This window comes from Eumetopias jubatus, unplaced genomic scaffold, assembly GCF_037043125.1.
Source record: "Eumetopias jubatus isolate StellerSeaLion01/CBP00866 unplaced genomic scaffold, mEumJub1_p1.0 scaffold_12, whole genome shotgun sequence".
Lineage (NCBI taxonomy): Eukaryota > Metazoa > Chordata > Mammalia > Carnivora > Otariidae > Eumetopias > Eumetopias jubatus.
In genome coordinates, this window is record NW_028274818.1 from 9,701,029 (window position 1) to 9,722,406 (window position 21,378).

The window sequence follows — 21,378 nt, forward strand, 5'->3', positions numbered from 1 at the left end:
TCTGTAAGTCAGGGAATGAGAGGCAATTCCCTTTCCTAGGTTTGAAGTTGGGACATCCATGGGGATCTCCAAGGGACCCATACCTGGGCTCAGAGAAGGAAGAGTGCTAAGGTCACTGACTTGGGTGGGTGGACAGGGCTTTAGGTTGTTGAACTGGGTGTAACATAGAGGCTTAGAAAGTTGTGAGGAAGGTGGTTTCAGCACCACATGGGATGGATTTTAGAAGGGCCTCTGGTTCCCAGCACCCTTGGCATCGTTTCTCTTTGAGAACAGTGACTGAGCAGAGCGTGGTGTCCAAAGCCGTACCAAGGTGATAACTTTTGTCCTGGGCACCCCAGCAACAGTGAACTGCTATCTTCCCTCAGCTGGTGGGAAGGGAAGGCAGGAATGCATGAACATGACCGTGTTCTTTCTGTGTGGTGTTTCGGCTCTCTTTGGGATGAGTTCAGGACACAGCGTTCCTGAGAAATTGGGGGTGGGTGGGTTGAGGAGCCTCAAGAAGGGATTACTGAACTCTCTGCTAACAGGGCCTAAGAAAGTTCGGGTAATTAATTTGAAAAATAAAAGAAATATGATCATATTTGTGCCATAAGTTGATTAGGCAGGTTGTACCATTTCTTCACATAGGTAGCAATAAATATATAGTTTTTGTTTGAATATTCTTTGTTCCCCCAAATTTCTTCAAGTGTATGTGTGTGTATATATATATTTAAATCAAATACATCATTGTTTCCTTTTCTAAACCATTATAGAGTTTAACATAGAATTTTACAGTTTCTTTTAGCGAGAAAGAAATACCACTTATTTTCAAGTTTGCTTCAACTGTCACTATGTTCCCAACCCTCATTTATACAGTTGAGCTTTATACATGTACACACACACACACACATACACACACACATACTCGGTGTATTCAGCCATCACCAGGGCAGTGTTTATTTCTTAAAATAAATGAATTAGGAAAAAGTGCCAATTGCCCTTTCACACAGGATATAATTCAGACTATGCTTTTTACTGGAGAAGATACAGGAATCCCGTTTCTGAAATGTGCCTGTAAGGCTGCTTCCCACAGAACTGTGCATGTCCTGCTTGGCTCACTTGGTGGGGGGGGTGTCCTAGTTATAAATACATATGTTTAAAAATGTACCACCCTCACCCCAGGAGATACATGATAGATAAATTTTTTTTCCCCACTAGTGGAAGCCACTATTTACCATTCTTTGAGTATCTGGGTCTCCTTCTTGCTTTTCCTCTTTTGAATGGTGAGAGAGAGAGAAAGAGAGAGAGAGAGAGAGAACAAATATGAATTTTTGACTCCTAGCCCTCTTAAAACTGCTGACCCCTCAGAAGGGTCCCATCTCTTGTGGCAAACAGCCATGATAGCTCTGAATAAAAGGTCCAGTAGAAAGAACAGCTGTTAGCCTGATGACTCCAAGCACTTGCCAGCCAGGTGCTTACTTCCAGCAGAAAAGCAGGGTGAGGAGGAGGTAGGAGAGGCAGGCGTGGGGTGCGGGGGGGGGGAGTGCTGTGGCTGGCCAGGGCTGGAGAGCTGTGCTCCTCAGGTCCTTCCCACCTGCAGAGTGTTCAGAGTCCACGAGCACGCCAGGATCTCCATCCCAACTACACTTCCCATTGTCACCCAGATAGGTCTGACCATTAAAAAACATGACTCGAGGGAGAGAAGGTGATATCCCAGAAGGCTTATCTACCTTTGGGAGCTCAGACTCTTCAAGTTATCTTGTTTTAGTAGAATCCTAGGTGGCAAGTGTTGAACTAAGGGGAAATCATTTAGCAAAGGCAAAGCAGAAACTGGTCAAAGGGTGCTCTAGAGAGGAGTAGTGGTGGGGAGGGGATAAAGGGCAAGGTTTGCCCTCTGCTTTTCTAGAATGTTCTCCTCTCCCCAGTTTCACAGCACTAAGTTGGCCTTAGCCCACTACTTGTCCTAGTGGTCAGGACTCTTGTATCTGCCCTCTGTACGTCCCAGAGCTGCTTATTCTGAGGCCTCCCCAAGGCTTTAAAAAAAACAAAACAAAACAAAAACCAGCCGCTGCATCTTTAATGACCAAATTAAAGAGAAAAGATACTTTGTTGCTGTTGAATACATACTGTATTTAACTTTTTTTAATCCCAGAGAAGTGAAATGCAACATCTGTTTGAGTTTATGTAACATCCAAAGACTGACGACTCAGAATTTCCTAATTAAAGTCATTTTTAAGGCACTCTGCAGAGCCAGCTTTCGTCTCTTCCTTGGGTGGCTTTTTCTCCAAACTGCAGCAGAATACCTGGTTTCTCTTTCTTCCAAGAGATACACACATGCTCATGCTTTTCACCTGCTCTTTGTCCAGACAACACCGAAAAACAGCACAATTCCAAATGGGAAACAGTGAAGGAAGGAAATACATCTGTTGGAGGGCATGGGGGGAGGTGGGGCACAGAGAGGACACTTTTGAGTAAATTAACTGATGGGGTGGTAGCAGAAAAGAGAAGGAGCCGAAGGGAAATGGAACAGGGTGGGGTGGGCCAGGTGGCTGGCAGCCAGTGAAATACAGGCTACATTTCCCAGTGAGGTTTAAATTAATTTAGCTGTTCCTTCTTCTTTTTCTTCTTCTTCTTCTTTTTTTCTTTTTTCATTTGTAAAGTTCGGGCCAGTATAAGGGAGGAGTGTCCACATTCTGGAAAGTGTACATAGGTAAGTGTGCTTGCTTGTGCTCATGTACTTCTGAAGGGTTGATCTTAGAGATAAGTATGGCTGGGGGAGGGCTCTAAAAAGCTCCCCTGATAAAAAATAATCTCCCTTACTGGCCCACTGCTGTGCCTGAGATACCCACCATTAGAGCCACTCCTTCGGATTAAGGCATTATCTGTAGCCCCAATTAAAACATGAATGTCACCTGGGAGGGGTAACCCTCAACTCTTTAGCACCCACTGACTGAACTGTCTGTCACCTATCAGAGAGTAGGACCCTGAGAGATGGGACATAGGGCAGGGACATTCTGACTAATGGGGAAAGAAGGCTTGGTGGTATGGAATGCAGGAGGGGACAGGCTGGGCAATGGAGGATGTGTGTGAACTAGTACTAGCCCCAGGAAATTACTCAGATGAGGGAGATCAAGTACTAAAAAAACCTCTTCCCACATCCCAGGTTTCCCTGGACTGTGTGTATGTGTGTGTGTGTGTGTGTGTGTGTGTGTGTGTGTGTGTGTAACAGTTTTGTATATATTACAACATTCTTGTGTATATATCTAATATGGAATTCACCTAGGCCCATTTAGGAACATGGTACATCTCTATGGATCTCGATGGTTTGTATGCAGCTGATGCACATCACACACATACACACATTCATACATGCATTTACTCACACTCAGTGGAAATCTTGTAAAGTGTGAAGGGGGAGATGTCTCTTCTCAGCCATTTGGGATTTGGATGCTTCACAACTGTTGGGGAAAGAACTGGCTTGGGGTAATGAGACTCCTTCCTCTGTTACCAGTCGACCCTCATTCAATTCAGGTGGCTCTGCAGAAATAGCCAAGCCTTGGGTTATCAAGACTCAGCACGGGCCTTCCCATCAGGATTGGGATTTGGAGACATAAATGTCACCCAAGTGCCCTTTAAACCTTTGGAGCTGGGGAGTCTGGGGCAGATGGAAAGAGAATCTGGTGGGGAGTGGGTTTCTATTCCTAGAAAAGCTGGACACCATTTGAGAGCCCCCGGGCTGGGTGTAGGCACCAGCCTCAGGGTGCAGAATGGTGGGACCTGCCAACTCTCCAGGGATCCACTCAGGTTGGTTGACCTGATGGGTAAGGTTGAGTGAGGAGGAGGGGCTGGAGAAATGGGAAGAGAGTCCTCATTCCCCAGTGGCCACTCCCATTCTTGGCAAGGCAGAAAGCTCCGGAAATAGAGGATGAAGGATGTGATGGGTGGGAGGGATGAAGGGAAAAAACACTAGAAGTGCTTCTTAACCCTAGCCTCACATTAGGATCATCTGGGGGTACTTTTAAAAACACCCATGCCCAGGCTCTATCCCCAGATTCTGCTGTAATGAGTTGGAGAGGGGACCAGGTATGGATGGTTTTTAAGCTCCTCAGGCATCTCTGATGTGCATGTGGCCTTCAGAAGGTGGCACCAGAGCAGAAGGAAAAATCTAGATCCGAGGTGGCCAGGCTGCAGCTGACTGCCCCCCGCCACGCGCGCACACAGAGCAGGGGAGGGGTTATGCTGTGACGGGGAGGAGAGGGCGGGATGCTGGGACCTTCTACTTGGACAGTTGACCCTTCTCTCTGCTGATTTGTATGGCTTTATCGTCTCACTAGAGCTGGTGGTTTCTAACCCGACTTCTGGCTGAAAATCTGGTTGGGGTGGAAGTATTTGGGCAGAGAGAGAGAAATCCCCCCTCTGTTTTTTCTGTGGCTTCAGAGAGGAGTCACTCACTGTGCTCTACGGGGCCAAGAAGACAGATTCTGGGGCTGGACGCCTCAAAGATGGGAGTGGGTTTTCTGCTGTATAATAAATACATATTTCATAAATGAATCAACCAGTAAGGAAGCCAACCAATAAACCAATAAATAAAATAATGCACACCAGTTTTGCCCTCTTAGGGTGGCCCTCCCCTCCCCCCATCAATCCTGCTGACATACACTTTGCCCTTGGTCACCTGAAGACACCCAGCCTGGTCATGCCAGGGAAGCAGGACTGCTTTGGCCCTAGCTCCAAGGATCAGAGAAATCTCAAGAGAGTATCCACGTTGGCCCCCCATGTGGAGAAGGGAGGAAAAGGGGAGATATGCATTCCCGCTGTTTCAGACCCAAAAGCGTAGGGAGGGAAGGCAAGAGTTTGGCAACCAAGGCCGGGCCATGTTAGGTATCTGAAGTCCAGGCTGACCAGCTCTTCCTCCCTGGGCAGCTTCACTTTAGAGGGTCGGGGATGGACTTGAGATCTGGATGGACCCAATCTTTCCACACAAAAAGATACAGCAGACACAGCTCCCACTTCAGCACAGCCTGCCAAGGGCCGAGCCCAGCCCAGCCCAGCCAGTCCATGGGGAGTGCTGCATGACCCGTGCTTTGGTAGGAGGGGTACAGCTCACGGGATGGGAGGATGGCGAGGAGACAGGGAGAATAGCGCTCGTTTTAATGGGAAATCAGCTGTCCAGGTCTTCAGCTTCTAGAACCACCAGCCATGGCTCATTTCCTCCTCTTTAGTCTCTGCCATGTGGTTCTGCTTGCTGGACGTGCCTTGTCCTACTAGGTGACCTGTATGTGGACATGGAAACGTGTAAATAAGACGGGCATGAAGACAGTGACCAAAGAATGTCATTCCTTAAAAGCAGACGGTTATAATCTGGGCTTTATAGATATCAAGGGGACAGCAACCCTGCAATTTTATGCGAAGTTATTGGGACATATTTACATATCCATTTCTCTGTAAAGATGGTCTATACTGTTTATGTGGGTCTTAAAAAATGATTAAAAACTAAAATAATATTAAGGGATTCCAGATCATCCATAGGTGTTACCCACCAGCAAGGCACAAAGGGATCTAAAGAAATGGGTGGGAATTCCAGACCCTCCACAACCCTGCCTTGTTTCTCAGCATCTGAAGGCACAAGGAGATTTGCAAGACTCGCTGATTCACCAGAACCCTGTGGCTTACCCCATAGTCCTGTGCCTGGGTGCACTCTCCAACTGCACTAAAATTTCTCGAGTGTAGGTCTATACTACTCAACTTGAAGTTGTCAGTCAGTTTGTCTTTTTAAGACAACTTGCTGCCACTATTTTTGTGTGTGGGTGGGTATTTGTATATATCACTTTATGTAATAGTTATGGTCCTAAAGAAGGGGGTGAACTGAATCTTTCAAATAAAAAGAGTACTTTTGAATGCATGGAAGGAAGAGTTGCTCCGAGGTAAATCCAAGCACCAGGCATCCTCCTCTTTCTTCCCTGATCATTTTTTCTGCTTTGTGTCTTTGGATTTTTGATATACTGGCTTTGCTTACAGGGATGCACAGCAGAACGAGTTTTTCCAACAACGAATGAACACCGTTGTGTTTTCAGAATGTCTGCATGGTTTCAATTTCAAGAAGAAAACAAATCCCTAGTTCTTACAGAGGTTGTCAAATAAACTTGTTCCAGTTGTTTGAAGTTTGCAGACAACCACATTATATGTACAAATGGGGACTTAATAGCCTATAGGCCATTCTAGAAACGGATCCTCTATACACCCTGTACCCTAGACTAGCTGCTATGCCCTAGTGTCCACAGTGCCTTTCCCCGCCCCCTGTAGTGAGTGAGTGGTCAGAGGCACTGATGGTGCTAGGCTCTGCCGGCCCTTGATATCGTGCACGGCACAGAACGACAGATGTGGGGGATGATGGTGGAAGTTGGGACATGACGTGGGCACTTGTGTGCAGTGCAGAAGCCTTGAGACAGCCTCGGAGGCTGTGTGCTGCTCATGGACCATACTGGAGAGAAGCCTGTGTGCAAAAGTCACATCATTGTGACAACTGCTTTATATGACCATTATATTCATTATTATAATGTTCATATTATGTTAACTGTATTCAACTTACTATACAGTATGGGTGCCTTTGGGTTAGCATAATTTTGATACAGGAAATATTTTAACTGCATGGTTGAGTTTTATCTCTCAGTTTCCCCCAGGGAACTCTGCCAATATGTTCTCACAAGCTTAAAAATTTTGGGGGGTGACTGTGGCACTGAGAATAGGCCTTCTTCCCATTTCACAGATGGAAACGTGAAGATGCCTTGCATGAGACCTGCATATTAAGGTCCATTCAAAAGGACTGGTCTCCTGGTCCCTGACAGCATCCTGAGCATTTGAAGGAGGGAGCTGGCTTGGGAAGTGCCTCCTTCTTTCCTGAAGAGGAAAGGACAAGATCATTTTGAATCCAACAGAGTTTAGAGCTGCTTATTCTCTCGCAACAAAGGCCCCTATTTCCTTTCTGATGAATGTGCCCAAAGAAGGCATTTTCCTTTGTTTGATTTTGTGCGTGCTCTTGGGAGCAGGGTTTTTTTTTTTTTTTGCTGTTTTCAGAAGACCCATGACATTCTTCAGGTGAGACAGCAGATGAGTCTTCGTCCCTAAGGCATGTGTGTGTGTACATGCATGTGTATATGTGTGATGTGTACATGCATGTGCATATGTGTATGCACGTGCGTGTGCATGCACGTGTACATGCATGTGTGCATGCATGTGTATATGTGTGTACATGCATGTGTGTGTATGTGTACGTGTGTATGCACACACACACTGCACACGAAGAACTAGGTGGTGTAGAGCCTAAGTCCCTGTTCATCTGATATGCATATGCAGGGCGCTTCTTTCTTTCCTAATTAATGAGAAGTAATAGCTTTCTATAGTTTCTGGTACGTGAGGGAGTGAAGTGGGAAATAATTTAATTGGCTGTCTTGCTTTCAAAGCCCAGTTTAATGAAATAGTTCTCAGCCTGAAGTGCATTTATTATCTTTCCTGTTATTTTTCCAATTAACATTTCACTGGATCGTGTCTGTGTGGAATATTCTAATTGGTTTGGGGGTGGGGTGAGGGGACAAGAGCAGATGGAGAGATAACCAGCTGTTTCTCCTGTCACCAGAGCCCGTGTATGTGTGGATGAGGCTGTAGGCTCTCCCTAGTGCCTTTCCTTGGAAGAGATCAAACAACACGACAGAATGCTGCTTGTCACCTCACCCGTCCTTACCAAGTCCTCGGGCCAGAAAGGCGTCTTACCCTCACAGGCAGACTTAGGGAGCACTTGCTAAACTTCTGGGGTTACTTGTGATGTATGGCACCAAAGGAGAGGATGACTGGTGCCCAGAGCTTCCTGTGAGCATCGTCTCCCTCTGGGCAGGGGCTCTGTTTAGTCTGGCACATAGGAGATGCTCCGTTTAAACACTTGCTGGGGGAATGAGTATCCTGAGGGATCTCACGGTAGCCACCCCCACCCTCCCTTCCTGTGAAGAAAGCAGCATGTAGACGGTGGCACAGAGAAGGGCTGGGAGCAGGGTGAGGGAAGCCAGGCATCCAGGGCAGACACCACGGGGCGTTCGTGCTCAGCAAGTGCAGAGTTGCTCTTTGCACAAAACTGCATCAAGGGCCTTCTGAAATTTTTGCACCCTGGTTGGTTCACCTTCATCCTGAGCCTGGCCTGAGGCAAAGTATTCTGTCCTCCTTCCTGTCTCCTCCCTGTTGCCAGAGACATGGGGCATCAGCTGGCCTGAGACCGGCCCCCCATGCAGCCATCTTGCTGTTTGAATGCTTCACATGCACTGTCAGAGCCCCCCATGGTCCCCAGGGATGTCCGAGGGCAGCTGGGCCACTGCTCTGGTCTCCCCTCAGTGCTGTAATGCTATAGCATCTATTTTCCCTTCTCTCGGCATTTCTGACCCACACTCAGCAGCTTTAAGGACTGAGCCACATGTTCTGGGTTAGCTAAGGACCCCTGGGAGCCTGGAGGGAGAGGAGAGGCTCCTGCGTGTGGCCATGTGGCCCGCTGCCCAGAGGCCTGGCTTCATATTTATCCCGGTGAGAAGAGCGGGTGGTTTCTCTTCTGGACCACTCCCCAGTTGGGCCAGATTACCTCTCTCCTCAGAGGGCCCATGGTGCTGGGCTCGGCTGGGGAGGGGTGCAGCGGGGTATGTGGGGCCAGGGGGCCTTGGGAAGCAGTCCTGAGGCAAGCTGCGTGGCTGGTCCAGGTGAGGCCATGTGGAATGGGGCCACAGCAGGCAGGGTGGGCAGAGAAAGGGGCCATAACCACATATGCCTGCCAGGTGGTGGGACAGCCTGGGGGGGTGGAACATTTGAAGAAACATATCCTTTTATTTGCATACTCAGAGCCAGATCTGTAATGCGACCTCCAAACTGTGGTGTCCTAGCCAAGATCTGGGGCATCAGAAACTGTAGAGACAGGACAGTGGGAGATCCCCACCCCCAACACTATATATATATATATATATATTTTCCCCTCTGTATTAGTGGAAACCCACAAAAAGGTGTGTGTGTGTGTGTGTGTGTGTGTGTGTAAAATTATTATTATCACCATTTTCTGCCTCTGTATCTCTTGCCTGAGCTCACAACAGGAAAAGGACCCCTGCCCCTGGCTGGCTTCTCTAGGTGGCTTAAACCAGGCAAAGTGTGCTGGGATTTCAAGTTTGGCCCAGATCTGATGTTCAGCCTCCTTTCCTTTCCAAAGGCTTCTTGGAGTTGCAGCTACAAATTCTGCCCAGACCTGCTTCCTACAGGGCTATGTATCCTTTCTTTTCCTGACTGCCAGTATCCAGGCCTTTCCAGCAAGGTGTCTGGGGGCAAGGGGAGGGGTGGGGAGCTCAAAGCCCACCACCGACCACTGAGGCCAGGCTTACTTGGTGGGCAGAGTGGGTTTCCCTGAAATGGTTTTGGGCTTCCCAGTAGATGGAACTTGAAATCGTGCAATTAGCTCTGGGCCCTGTGATTCCACCAATGTGACAATACCTTACAACAGGCAGCATGTTAGACATTTTGGGAGTGTTTCCAGACATCATCCCCCTGTGTCTTCCTGACTGTGATATTGGCTGGGTTGTATTAGTGGCTCAGTTAACAGAAGAGGAAATGGAAGCCCATGTGAATTAAATGATTTGCTCAAGGTCTAGTTCACCAGCTGGATCGCAAATCACGCTGAAGTCCTGGGCTCTGGCCTCCAACCTTAGAGCACCCCAAAGGGCTTCCCTTCCAATGAGGAATAGGAGAGAAATCACCTGAAGGCACAGAGCCTGGGATAGCTGAACCCAGACTCTTCTGGAGAGCTAATTCTGTCTTAAAGTGCATCCAGGGATCAATCAAAAAGGATCAATTTCTGCATTCCTGCAAAGACACCCCCTCCTACTTAGTCAGCCCTGCTCAAGGAACAGCAGTGGCTGGACAAACAGAGAAAAAATGCTTGCATTGAATGAAGGAGAGAATGTTCCATGAGAATGGAGTGCAGGTATGCAACCAGAAGACTGAAGCTCAACTCCTCCGTGCACTACTATTAGGGTGACCTTGGACAGGTCACTTGACCTTTCTCCTCAAATCCTTCATCTGTAAAATAGGGACATAGGGCAGCTCTCACTGGATGGTTGAGACAAAATGACAGAATCTGTGTCTGTGCTGTGTACAGTGTAACATACTAATCAGAGGGGAGTCGTTGCTGTTAATAATAAGAAGAATAGAAAGATTAGGCCAATACTAAGATTTCCTCTCTTCAACGGAGCTCTTTTTTACTCTATGTAAAGGATAGGAAAAACCCTTTGCGAACTATAAAGCACGGTATGCCTGGAAGGAATCGTTAGCAGGACTGAGGTTAGCAGTAGGATGCATCGTGGGAGGGAGCACGGCCCTGGCCCTCAGCTCCCCAGACATATTCCTGTAAAACTGTTTGAGGATGGCCAAATAACCTTGTCTGTCCTCTGGCCACTGAGCTGGCAAGTCTCCTGCAGGCCTTCTAGAGGCAGATGTCCTACCCGGGAAACTGGAACCAGATGTACTCAAGATCTCAAAAGAAATTAATGGCAATAAGACTCTGGGGTAAAAATATCTGTGTGCACTGAGCTTGCTCACTCAGCTCCCTTTCTATCTGAGGATCATTTAGGCTTAATTATAGAGTTCAGGCGTTCATTGGGTTTTTGATTAATTTTCTTTTCAGCTTGAGGAGTGTGTGAGTGTGTGTGTGTGTGTGTGTGTGTGTGTGTGTGTGTGTGTGTGTGTGTGTGTTTACATCCTTCTTTGAAACGCAGTTGGGAGCTGGCTCTGGCAGTGTCTAATTGTGCCCTCAGTTTTAACAAGAACGTTCGATGTGCCAACCAGAACTCCAAAAGCCGTTGTTTGCACTGCCTCCACCCCAGGGGCTGCTCCTGCCACATCGAGGGATGGTGGCTGGCAGGGTCTCGCTCAGCTGGGACCTCAGCTGCGGAATGCCCGCTTTCCTCCTCCTTTTGTGCTTATGGGTTGTTGAAGGGGCTCTGAGACCAGGAGAGCCGACTTCCTCCTCTACTAATGACCGGGGCTGTGCTGAGAGCTGCCAGATGACCGCAGCTCCCCCACCCTGCAGCCTCTGACAGGCATTCTTGGGGGGGCCAGTCTCCCTGAGGATTACAAGGTTCTCTGCCTAAGAAAACAGTGTTCGTCCTCTTATTTTTAATACATCCACTCAGTAGTTGGTAGGGACTACATGGCCGTGGAGGGGAAAGTGGCATGCTTTCTCCCTTCCTTCTCTTTGGGTGCCCTCCAGGCAGGGAACGCGTGGGGAGGCTGCATAGTGCAGTGTCCTAGCATGGGATTTGGAGCCAAATGGCCCAGTTTGAATCCTAGCTCCTGACATTTCCTGTTTGTGAGCCCTTGGATAAGTCACTTAACCTCTCTGGATCTCAATTTATGGTCTGTAAAATGGAGACAATAATGTCAACAACAAAATTACACTCCCTGCAAGACTGTCTGAGAAGAGGCATGTAGAAGCCTTTGGTAAAATACTCTATAAGTCACAGTTCTCTTATTTTACTGCTCAGAATTGCTGCTCAGAACGTGATTTTGCCCTATGCCCTTATTCCTAGCATGAGGAGACAGGGTTGTACAAAAGCCCAGGGAACGGGAGGTGGAGAGAGGACTAGCCTCCAAACCTTCCCATGGGCTGTGGACCAAAGCACTGACCTGGGAATATAAAGTCCATGCTGCCAAGGGCCAAGATTAAGAGTTCAAGCTCAAACAACTGTCATGGGTAAGAGGGAGTCTGGAATATTCATTTTTTGACATAACAGTAACAAAGATTTCACCCTATTTTTAAAAGGGGGAATTCAATTGCGTCTAGTGCTGGGAAGGTGAATGGTTCAGGGCTAGACATGGGAGAGGACAGTGGGTCTCAGGTAAGTGTGCCCATGCTGTGCTTTGAGATCTGGGAGACCCAGGCTCTTCTCTTGGCTCTGTTGCTAATTAGGTCTGTGACCCTGAATAGACGAACTAATTTAACTGGACCTCAATTTCCTTGAGATTGCGGAAGAAAAGATCTCAAAGGTGACTACATTTAAGATCTATTACCTGACAAAATGCTCTTTCCCACAAGGAATTAAACGGTCTTGTGCCACCAGAAACCACTGCATTATGTGTGTTTAGAATTAAGTATAGTCCTAAGACCACCCAACTAAAACCCGATCAAGGCACTGAATGAGCCTCTCTAAACTGATGGCCTCTGGCATCAGACCCCAGGGGCTCTTGGGGGAAGAAAAGCCTGGTGGGAGGATGGGGTGACCCCAATAGAGATTTCAAGGTGAATTCTCTCTTGCTGGAGAGCCTTTCATTTGGCAATATCCTGACTAAGCTGAAAGGTAACGATCTAAGGATCACAGAAAGAAAAGGGACTGTTTCCTTGCAAAACCACTTTAACTTTAAAATAATCAGCTGTGGGGTGATGGAGCATTCTTCCCGGCTCATTCCAGAACCAAGAGACCCAACTGCACAGCTCGCAACAGTATCACCAACAATAATCATAATGTATATTTGCCCAAGGGCTTTTAACTTTATAAGCACTTTCCTCTCTATTTTTCTCATTTTGTTATTACATAATTTTCCACAAAACTGGCCAGGTCATTTCTTTTGAAACTCCGAAAAGTGCGACTTTTCAGCAGGAACAAATCTAGCTATGTATGCTGCCCCTTGCTTTTTACAGATATGCCCTTGAAGAAGTTATGTTATACGTAAATGTGATTGTGGAAGTCATATCTTGGGCATGAGGAATTTAAAAACAGAAATCTTGTACAGGATTTTGTAATTCAATGATCATTTCTCATTAATCAGTGGTTTGTTGCAATTTTGGATTTTTAAATATCAGGTTTTCTTAGGATAGGGCCACATGGGTTAAATTCCAGGATTGGTGTCCTGGCATCCCATCTAATTCAATCAGAGGGAGAGTTTGTTGTTTCAGATATCAGAATGGAAAATAGGCAGGTTTATTTCAGCCATGGAGCTCTTTGGAGCTCCCATAAAAAACAAGGAAGCATGGGAAGGACAGTGGAATCCAAATGTAACGGCTAAATTATTTTTAAATGGAATGTCTCTAGGTCTTCTGTGAGTCACTGATGTGTCATTAATGTGCTATTATAAATAGCTCAGTTTGCCATCAATAACTAATCTATAAGAGAGTAGCTGGTGGTTGGGTGTGAGGTTAACATTACATGATTTCAAGTGGATCTGTTAACCCTCTCTCGTAAATAAGCACCATCCCCTGGGACTAGAACCTGAAAGAAATTAGACTTAATTGCATTTTAAATAAAAGTAATAAAAAAGTCCTCCTGCTTTTTCTTCTCCACTCTCAGACTGTGGTAGAAGACATCATTGAAGCCAACCATAGGACTGTAATAATTACTCTGAATGTCAACTCTTTCACCTGAAATTAGGCTGCCGGTGTCCATCCACAAAATCTACAATGACATTGTGACAGTTTTAAAATTATTTTGCTTGGGGGATTTTGAATGAAGAAACTGTGTGTGTGTGTGTGTGTGTGTCACAATTTGCATGATTGAGAATAAAAGGAAAGGCTCTTTTCTGGGTGATGTAAGCTAGAAGAGCTGGAAAAGTCCTTATTGTAAAGACTGGAAACTCTCTAAAACGTTTGATATTGGCCTGACTAAAGGAAATGGTCTCTCATCCTTGATGGTGGGATCTCAGCCATATAGTCTTGCACAATGTGAGCAGCTCAGATTTTCTTTAAAGAGCTCCGAAGTTAAGCATTATGAGGCACTTCCTCACAAGTGCTCATGCAGTTAAAGTTGAGCTTCTGTGAAATCAAGCTCAAGTAAGCATATATAAAGTGTATGTACTGGGCTACAAGGACATATGTAGGGACTGCTGGCACATGTGTTGGTCATGCTACCAGCATCCTGGTGTGTATGCTTGCATGTGTGCATGTATGTACATGTGTGCATTCTGTATGTTGACATCCTTCAGAAGCTAAAAAGACCCCAAAAGAATGAAAATAGTATTCTTATTTGTTAAAATGTTCTCGAAATCCTACATGGATTCCATGGTTTATAAACAATTACGTTTTTGTAAATTTAGGGCTGGTAACAGGAACAGGATAAGCAGCTGTAAACAAAATCACAATTAATGTTTCACCAAAAAACATGGTGAAGTCCCCAAATATCATAGCTTCTGCAGAATACAGGAACTGTCTATCCAAATACTGTGATTAAGGATACACAGAACAATCAGATTTTGGAAAGAGGTGGGTAGATGGAACCATTGAGGCACCATCTGTCTGTTCACATCAGAACCCTGGACAGTTCCCAGGAGGCTCCCCCTTCAGAATGGAGTGAATATCAATATATCTCTAGTTCTCTAAATGTACCTTTCATTCCACTGAATATGTTGAAGATCTGATTGTCTACTAATAAATTCATAGGTATTAATTTGTAGTAACAACTTATTTCTCCTTCTCCCCATTCTTTTTACCACCCAACTTCCATTCCACCCCCTTCCCCGAGCACCCTCCAGTCAGACAGTGGGACTTTCTGTCTTACAAACACCTGGTGTGGATGTTTTCACTCCCACTTCTAATTGGTTGGGAAGCAGCATTTGCCACAGGCACTGTTTAATTTTGTTTCCATCCCCTGCATCTCACAGGAAAGAAATGGTCAGTAGTTCAGATAAAAGAATCATCCTGGTCAGCTCCAAAATATGGCTACTTGCATGGTAATCACAGCAAGTCTGTCAAATCAGTGATTTCTTTATTCCTAAAAGGAAGGGACTTTTCCTAAGGATTATGGTTCTACCACCCAAGAAGCAGCCCTACTCTTCATAAGTGGCTGCAAATGCTGGCAAACCAAGTGGTCTGCTTTGGCTCAGAAACTCAGTTTGGCTCCTGCCACCCCTGGCAGCCTCACTGCATGTCATAGCGTCATGTGCTCCACACACAGGCCAGTCTGCTTCTACTTAGGAGGGATCACAACCAGAGGTGGTCCTCGCTTGGGCCTCCACATGAGAACCTGGGCATCGTTGGCATTGGGTTTCACTAGTGCATTGGGGGGGATGGGTTCCATCCGGCTCAGGATCCGGGGCTGCTCCTGCTGAGTCCTGCCCACCAGCCGGGCCCGTTGCCCCAAGAGCTGAAGAGGGTCCACCTCAATGTCCACTCTCATCCTCCACTTGATGGTCTGTAGAATGATCTTCTCCTTCGTGGTGGTATTCATGGCCACCAGCCAGGTAGTGAAACTTTGGTCCCTCTTGATCCTTGTGAGCAGTGGCACATTGCTGTCACTCACTGGCACTGCCCATGTCACACTTGGGTAGAAGTTGTCATTCATGCTGACGGAGAACCTGGAGATCTTGTTGGTGGGACCAACCAGGGTCACAGTTTCTGTGGTGTTCCCGTACCAAGGGTAGCTCACCCCATCTGAATCACTGATGGCTTTTACTCTCCCTTCCCTCAAGTCAGGTAGTTCCCAGCTTGACCTGGCAAAGCAGAAGAGATGCACAAGAAAAGAAGAGGCTGAATGAATTTTTCAAAAGCTGGAGAGGTGCCCACCACTTACTAACACCGTCAACTTGGGCAAAATGAGAAGTTCAGAGGGGAATTCATGTCAGAATTCTATGAATTCAGGTCAAGGTTCTATGCTGTGCTGCTTCAGGATTAAATAGGGACAAATCAAAACAACACAAAGATTAAAAAGCAATACCAAAGCAAGTTAAATAAAATCACAGCTGGTCCAACTGGAAACAGGAAGCTCTGAGAGGCATTTGTGAGCCCCACAGAGGCATCAACTAGTTGGGATGGTGAATTGTAATCAGCTGGTTAGAGGCATTCCATTTCAAGAACCACTTTCTTGGGAAGTATGAGTGTGTGTAAGGTTTGTTGGCAAGAGGTGGTGACAATTTGATGTACTTAGAGGGAAGTATCAGGTGTAAAGGAGGGCAAAAGGAGGCAAACTTTCCCAGGAAATCACAGTGGTAGAATTTCTACTCAACAAAGAAGGTTGCTTAAATTCCAGTCATTGGCCAGTCTAGCACTTGGCAAACAGACGTAGAAACTGATAACACAAGGAGATCATGGTCACCTTGGGAACCACCTTAATGCAAATGTTGTGCTGTAGGCTGGCATATGTAGTCTCTAACTACGTGCTGTTCTCCCACTGACTTCAGGCCCAGCCTCGAAGTCCCATTGCTCAGTTTAGTAAACCTGCCATTCTGGACACTTTGCTATTCCTCCTGGCTGCACCTGACTTTAGCCCATGTCTTAGCCCATGTCTCTCCCCTCTGCTCACCACTAACACCACCACCACCACCACCACCATCACCATCATCATCATCATAGCTGTTACTTATTGAGCACTTGCTCTATTCCAGCAACTGTCCTAAGTACTTTAACTATGTTATCTCAGTTAACGTTCAAAATATTCCACAAGATAAATGAATTTCTATTTCCATTTTACACATGAGAGGGTGGAGGTTTAAAGATGTTAAGGTCCACACCAAGGGTTCTACAGTTTGTAAGAGGTGGGAATTGGGAATTATCTGCCTCCAGAGTCTATGCTTTTAACGACTGTAATTTACTACCTCCTGGTTCTGGAGAAAGCCAGAATGGAGGAGACTCAGGCTGTCTGTGTGATTGCAGCTCCCAGAACAGCCACAGAGAGCTGGACTGAACCCAAATAGAAGCAGAAGTTTAGTCAGCAGAGCCTGGCCGTGCATTCTCCATATATCCACTGCTGGGACTGGGAATGATTCTCAGTGACAGTGCAGAAGAATTTAATAATTAAAAAAAAATGAGATGCTCCACTCATCAGCTAAGACATGGTATCCTTGTTTGATATAAAGTTCTTCCTCTTATGAAGTGACAGAAGATCCTACAGGGCTTTATACGAATGGCTTAAGAGAGGGTTGCATTGTCAGGTTGATGCTAAAATGTCTCAGCATCCTTTACCGTCACACGGGGACATGGAGACACTAATTGCTGCCCCTGGCTGGCCCCCACAGCACCCCCTGTGCTAGTCAGCCCCAGTCTGAAAAGAAGGGAAGGCCAGGCTGCCTGGGGAGGAGGTGGTCCCACAGCTGCAAGAACCTTTTCTCTTGTCTCCATGCCCCTGGTAACTGCTGGGCATAACTGCAGTGTATCATGATTGGCAGAGTTGAAGAAGAGGAAATGCCCTCACGTAGAAAGTCAGTGAGAGCCCATTTTGCTGCACATGCTCATTGTAGCTGCGCCGATGAGTAGCTCTCCATGATAATGCTACAGCCCCCCAATAATGCTACAGCCATTCCTTACTGTACAGAGGGGCATAAATGTTGTTTGAGTGGGATATAATCATATACGCATCAGAGGTCAGGTGAGACCCAATCTGCTAGTTGGGTTTATGAAACAGACACACTGGAGTCAGCTTCTTGCCCCCAGCCAAAGTGTGGAGACAATTATTAAGTCACCAGGCATTTACTTTCTGTGTTGCCTCAGCTCTGTTCTCCATTTAGGTTATAGTGACCAGGCCTGCTTTGGGGTCTTTTTTTCCTTTGTGGGACGGGAGGACAAGCATTCTCAGCAGTATAAAATTGTACCTGTTCTCCCGTCTAAGACACTGTGCCAACTGTGGCACATTGGTTGGGGAATTTTTCATTCTGGTTGATTCTTGGTTTTTGATTCTGTTGTAACACTGTCCTTTTCAGGACTGGCTATCTTGCTGGTCGATTAAGATATGTTGTCTATAGTCTTCACAGTTCATATTTTTGCCCCCACCTTCCTGCCTAGAGGTATGTGAGCAGACTTAAGCCCAGGGTTCTAGAGGTCAGTCATGTGAGAAATTTACAAAGCTTAGTTTGGTCCCAGATTTTCTGCAAACAGAGATAATACGATAAAGTTGCACTCTTTTGCCTGTCTTGGGAGAGAAGGAAGATACCCTTTTCTTGTAGGATTCTGTGGAATAGAGAAATAAAACAAGCTTCTTAATCATCACATCAAAGCAAAGGCACCTGGCTGAGTCTAGTGAATGGGCGTGGTGACCTTGGGAAGCGGTGTACTCAGTCCATCCACATTGCTGCGACTTCTGACACTGCTCTATTGGAAATCCTTTGGGTCTTAGGCATGTTCTCTCCCACAGCCCCAGGGACTGAAGGACTCCATCATTAAGGGAAGGTTTGATTTTGGGTAGCCCAAAATTCATTGTGACATAAGTCTAGTGAATAGGTTTCTTTTTCAAAAATATCATATTTTTATTTATTTTATTTTATTTTATTTTTTTGCATTCTAAGGTAGTGGCACTTTTTCTTTTCCCCCAGAAAGAGTTATGCCTATACAACGCATGACTGGTTTATGTAGCTGATAAACTGGCTTTGGTAATGGTTTTCTTTTCTTTTTTTTTTTTAAGAGTATTTATTTATTTATTTGACACACAGAGACAGAGAGAGCACAAGCAGTGGGAGCAGCAGAGGGAGAGGGAGAAGCAGGCTCTCTGCTGTGCAGGGAGCCCAACGCAGGGCTCGATCCCAGGACCCTGGGATCATGACCTGAGCCGAAGGCAGATGCTTAACCACTGATCCATCCAGGTGCCCTGGTAATGGTTTTCAAAGAAGTTCCTGATAAATTCCAAGCGTGATAGTACCCTGGAGTCACTCTGACCATTTAAGAGGACTACTTTGAATGGGATGCTGGAGGCACTTCAAATTCCACGTGTCCCAAAGTGAACGCACCACCTCCAGCATACACTTGGGCCCTTTCCTCCTTCTCTGCCAGAGGTGACCCACTGCTCACCCAGTCTTCTAGGCCAGAAGTAAGGGTTATCTTTGGCTCTTCCTATGCCCTCCCCTAGACTGTTTGAGGTATTGCATCACTGAGTCCTATGAATTTTGCTCCATAAGTGATGCTTGAATTTATCTCCTTTTCTCCATCCAGCTGTCCCTGCCCTCATTTAAATCCAAGCCCTTAGCATCTCCCACCTGGTCTACAGGGAATGGTCCATAACTGCCCTCTCTGCATCCAATTCTGATCCCTTTCAAATTGATCTTTTAGCTGCACTGGTGTTCAAACACACAGACATGATTCTGTCCTTTTTACACCTAACACCCTTCAAAAGCATCATTGGCATCACCCACATGATGGGATTCAAGTTCCTTAATATACGGCCCTCCATGGTCTGGCCTCCCTACCTCCACACACCATGCTGTTTTAACCTCTTCCTTTTTGCTCATGCCATGTCCGATGCCTAAAGCACTCTTTCCCCTGCTACAGTCTCACTGGATCTAATCACTCATCCTTTGAGAATCATTACATACATCACCTCCTTCAGAAAGCCTTCTTTTCCATGCTCCCATGGATATATCCAGCTCTTTACAGCTCTCAGGTTATATTATAATTATTTATGTGTCTGTTTTCCCCATTAGATTATGATTTCCTTGAGGCTTGGGATTGTGACATTTTTGAATCATTAGTATCTCACACATTGTTGACATATAGTAGATCTTAATACATTTTTGTTGAAGGAATAAATATTTTATTTGAATCACTTTCATGCCTGTATACCCGGAGCTTGGTAGAACTTGTATACAACAAAGTGCTTTATCACAGTTTTACCTTTTATATATTCCCTCACCTTTAAAAAAAGACTAACATCTACTATTCATGTATTCTATTATGAGAATAGCACCGTGCTTAACACTGAAAGTTATTTATCCTTGAGGGGGAGGCAGACAAGCCACACACAAATAAAAATGAATGAACTGGTGAATATAAACGTATTTAGTGACTGTTCATGCCATTATATACCTACATACAAAAGTGAATGACACAGACTCGGAGTGATACAGGATGTTGGAGACATGGACGTCCATGCTGGCTATAGGGGGAGAGCTTTGTGGAGGAAATGGGATATGAGCTGTGGAGAACAAAGAAAGGCACACCCTAGTGGGAGGTTCCACCATGGGCAAACATGTGGCCTTAAGCATGAACATGGAGTGTCCAGGAAAGAGAGGGCACCTGGGAAATAGAGACAAGGCTGGGTGGGCAGGGCAGAGTCAGTCTGTGAAGTAGCCTTTAATAATGGGCTTAGGCACTGGCTTTCATTCCCGGGGTGGTGGGACTTTTGAGCAGGAGATGATGTGCCAGGAAGAAGGGTGATGTAAGAAGGAGAATTAGAGGGACAATGGGAGGGAACCTGCGATGTTCAGGAGCTTTTGCAACACTGTAGGTAATCTTTAATGAGACTTCCAGCTAGGCTGGAAGGAACGGAGGGGAGGGGCTACGTATGAGAGATGCTGCACAAGTAGGTAGTCTCTGGCTCGGTAACTGATTGCCTATCAGAGACAAAAAGAAGGGATAAAGTAAAACAACCAGAAGAGCCACACACAGTTGACTGGTGTGTGTAAAATCATTCTCAGAAGTAACAAGGTGTGGTCTCACTGCCTCTGACATTCCACATATGTCCCTGGACCCACCCACAGTGGTATTTCAGGGTGCAAAGCCCTGACTCCTCCACGAGGGAGTGAAGATGGAGTCACGTTTGTCTTTGCATCTATGCCCAGAACATGGTGGCTGGCCCAGGGAGCACACATGTGACTCCTGTTGCCCCTTGTGTCTCATGAGCTCTTCCTCACCATCCTTTGCTGATTCTGCTTCATCTCTCAACCCTTTACCTTTGGAAGGCGCCAGGTCTTAGTCTTTGGTCCTCTTCTTTCTGTCTACTCACATTCCCTTGGTGATTCCAGTCCCATGGCTATTAAGTACCATCTACATCCTGACAACTTCCAAATTTCTATCTCTAATCTGAATTGCTTCCCTGAGCTCCAGATCCATAGACCCAACTGCCCACCTGCCAACAACTTTGGAGTCACTCTTGACCACACTCTCACATTCCATGCACTATTGGCAAATCCTGTTGATGCCATCAAAATCTATCCAGAATTCATCTCCTGTCCATCCATCACCTCCATTGCCACTACCCTGATCCACGCTAGAGATGTCTCTCCTGGATTGCTGCCCTAGCCGCCTAGCCAGTCTCCTCCTTGCTAAAACCTCTGTTCTGCTGCCCTGGTCCATTTTCAACATGGCAGTCACGGTGATCTTGTGAAACAAATGTGAAATTATGTCAGTCCTCGACCCAAAATGATTCCACAGCTCCTAAGCCACTCAGGAAAAGCCCAAGTTCTTCAAAGGACCTATGTGGCCCTACATGATATGGCTCTCCATTTCCTCTCAGCCACCATCAACTTTTCTCTCCTTCTTGCCCATTCTGGCCTCTGTGCTGCTCCCCTGAGCATGCCAGCCAAACTCCCACCTCATGGCCTTTGCACGTAGTCTTTATTTTATCTGAAGCATTCTTCCCTCAGGATCTTCAGGGCTTGCTGCCTTGCCTCCATTATTCCTGGCTCAAGTATCATGTTCTC

General features: G+C 46.2%; 1 protein-coding gene across 1 annotated transcript in view; it reads right to left on the reverse strand.

Annotated features, from left to right (window-relative positions):
• Positions 1-5,208: 5,208 nt before the first annotated feature.
• The window catches only part of FAM78B (family with sequence similarity 78 member B), an 83,944-nt gene continuing 67,774 nt past the window's right edge, over positions 5,209-21,378 (reverse strand). Inside the window, exons 2-3 of the mRNA XM_088016833.1 lie at positions 14,544-15,468; positions 5,209-5,252 (exon numbers count right to left, since the gene is read on the reverse strand). Of these exons, the coding sequence (XP_087872959.1) occupies positions 14,946-15,468 (523 nt within the window). The 3' untranslated portion in view covers positions 5,209-5,252; positions 14,544-14,945. The remainder of the gene's footprint in view (positions 5,253-14,543; positions 15,469-21,378) is intronic.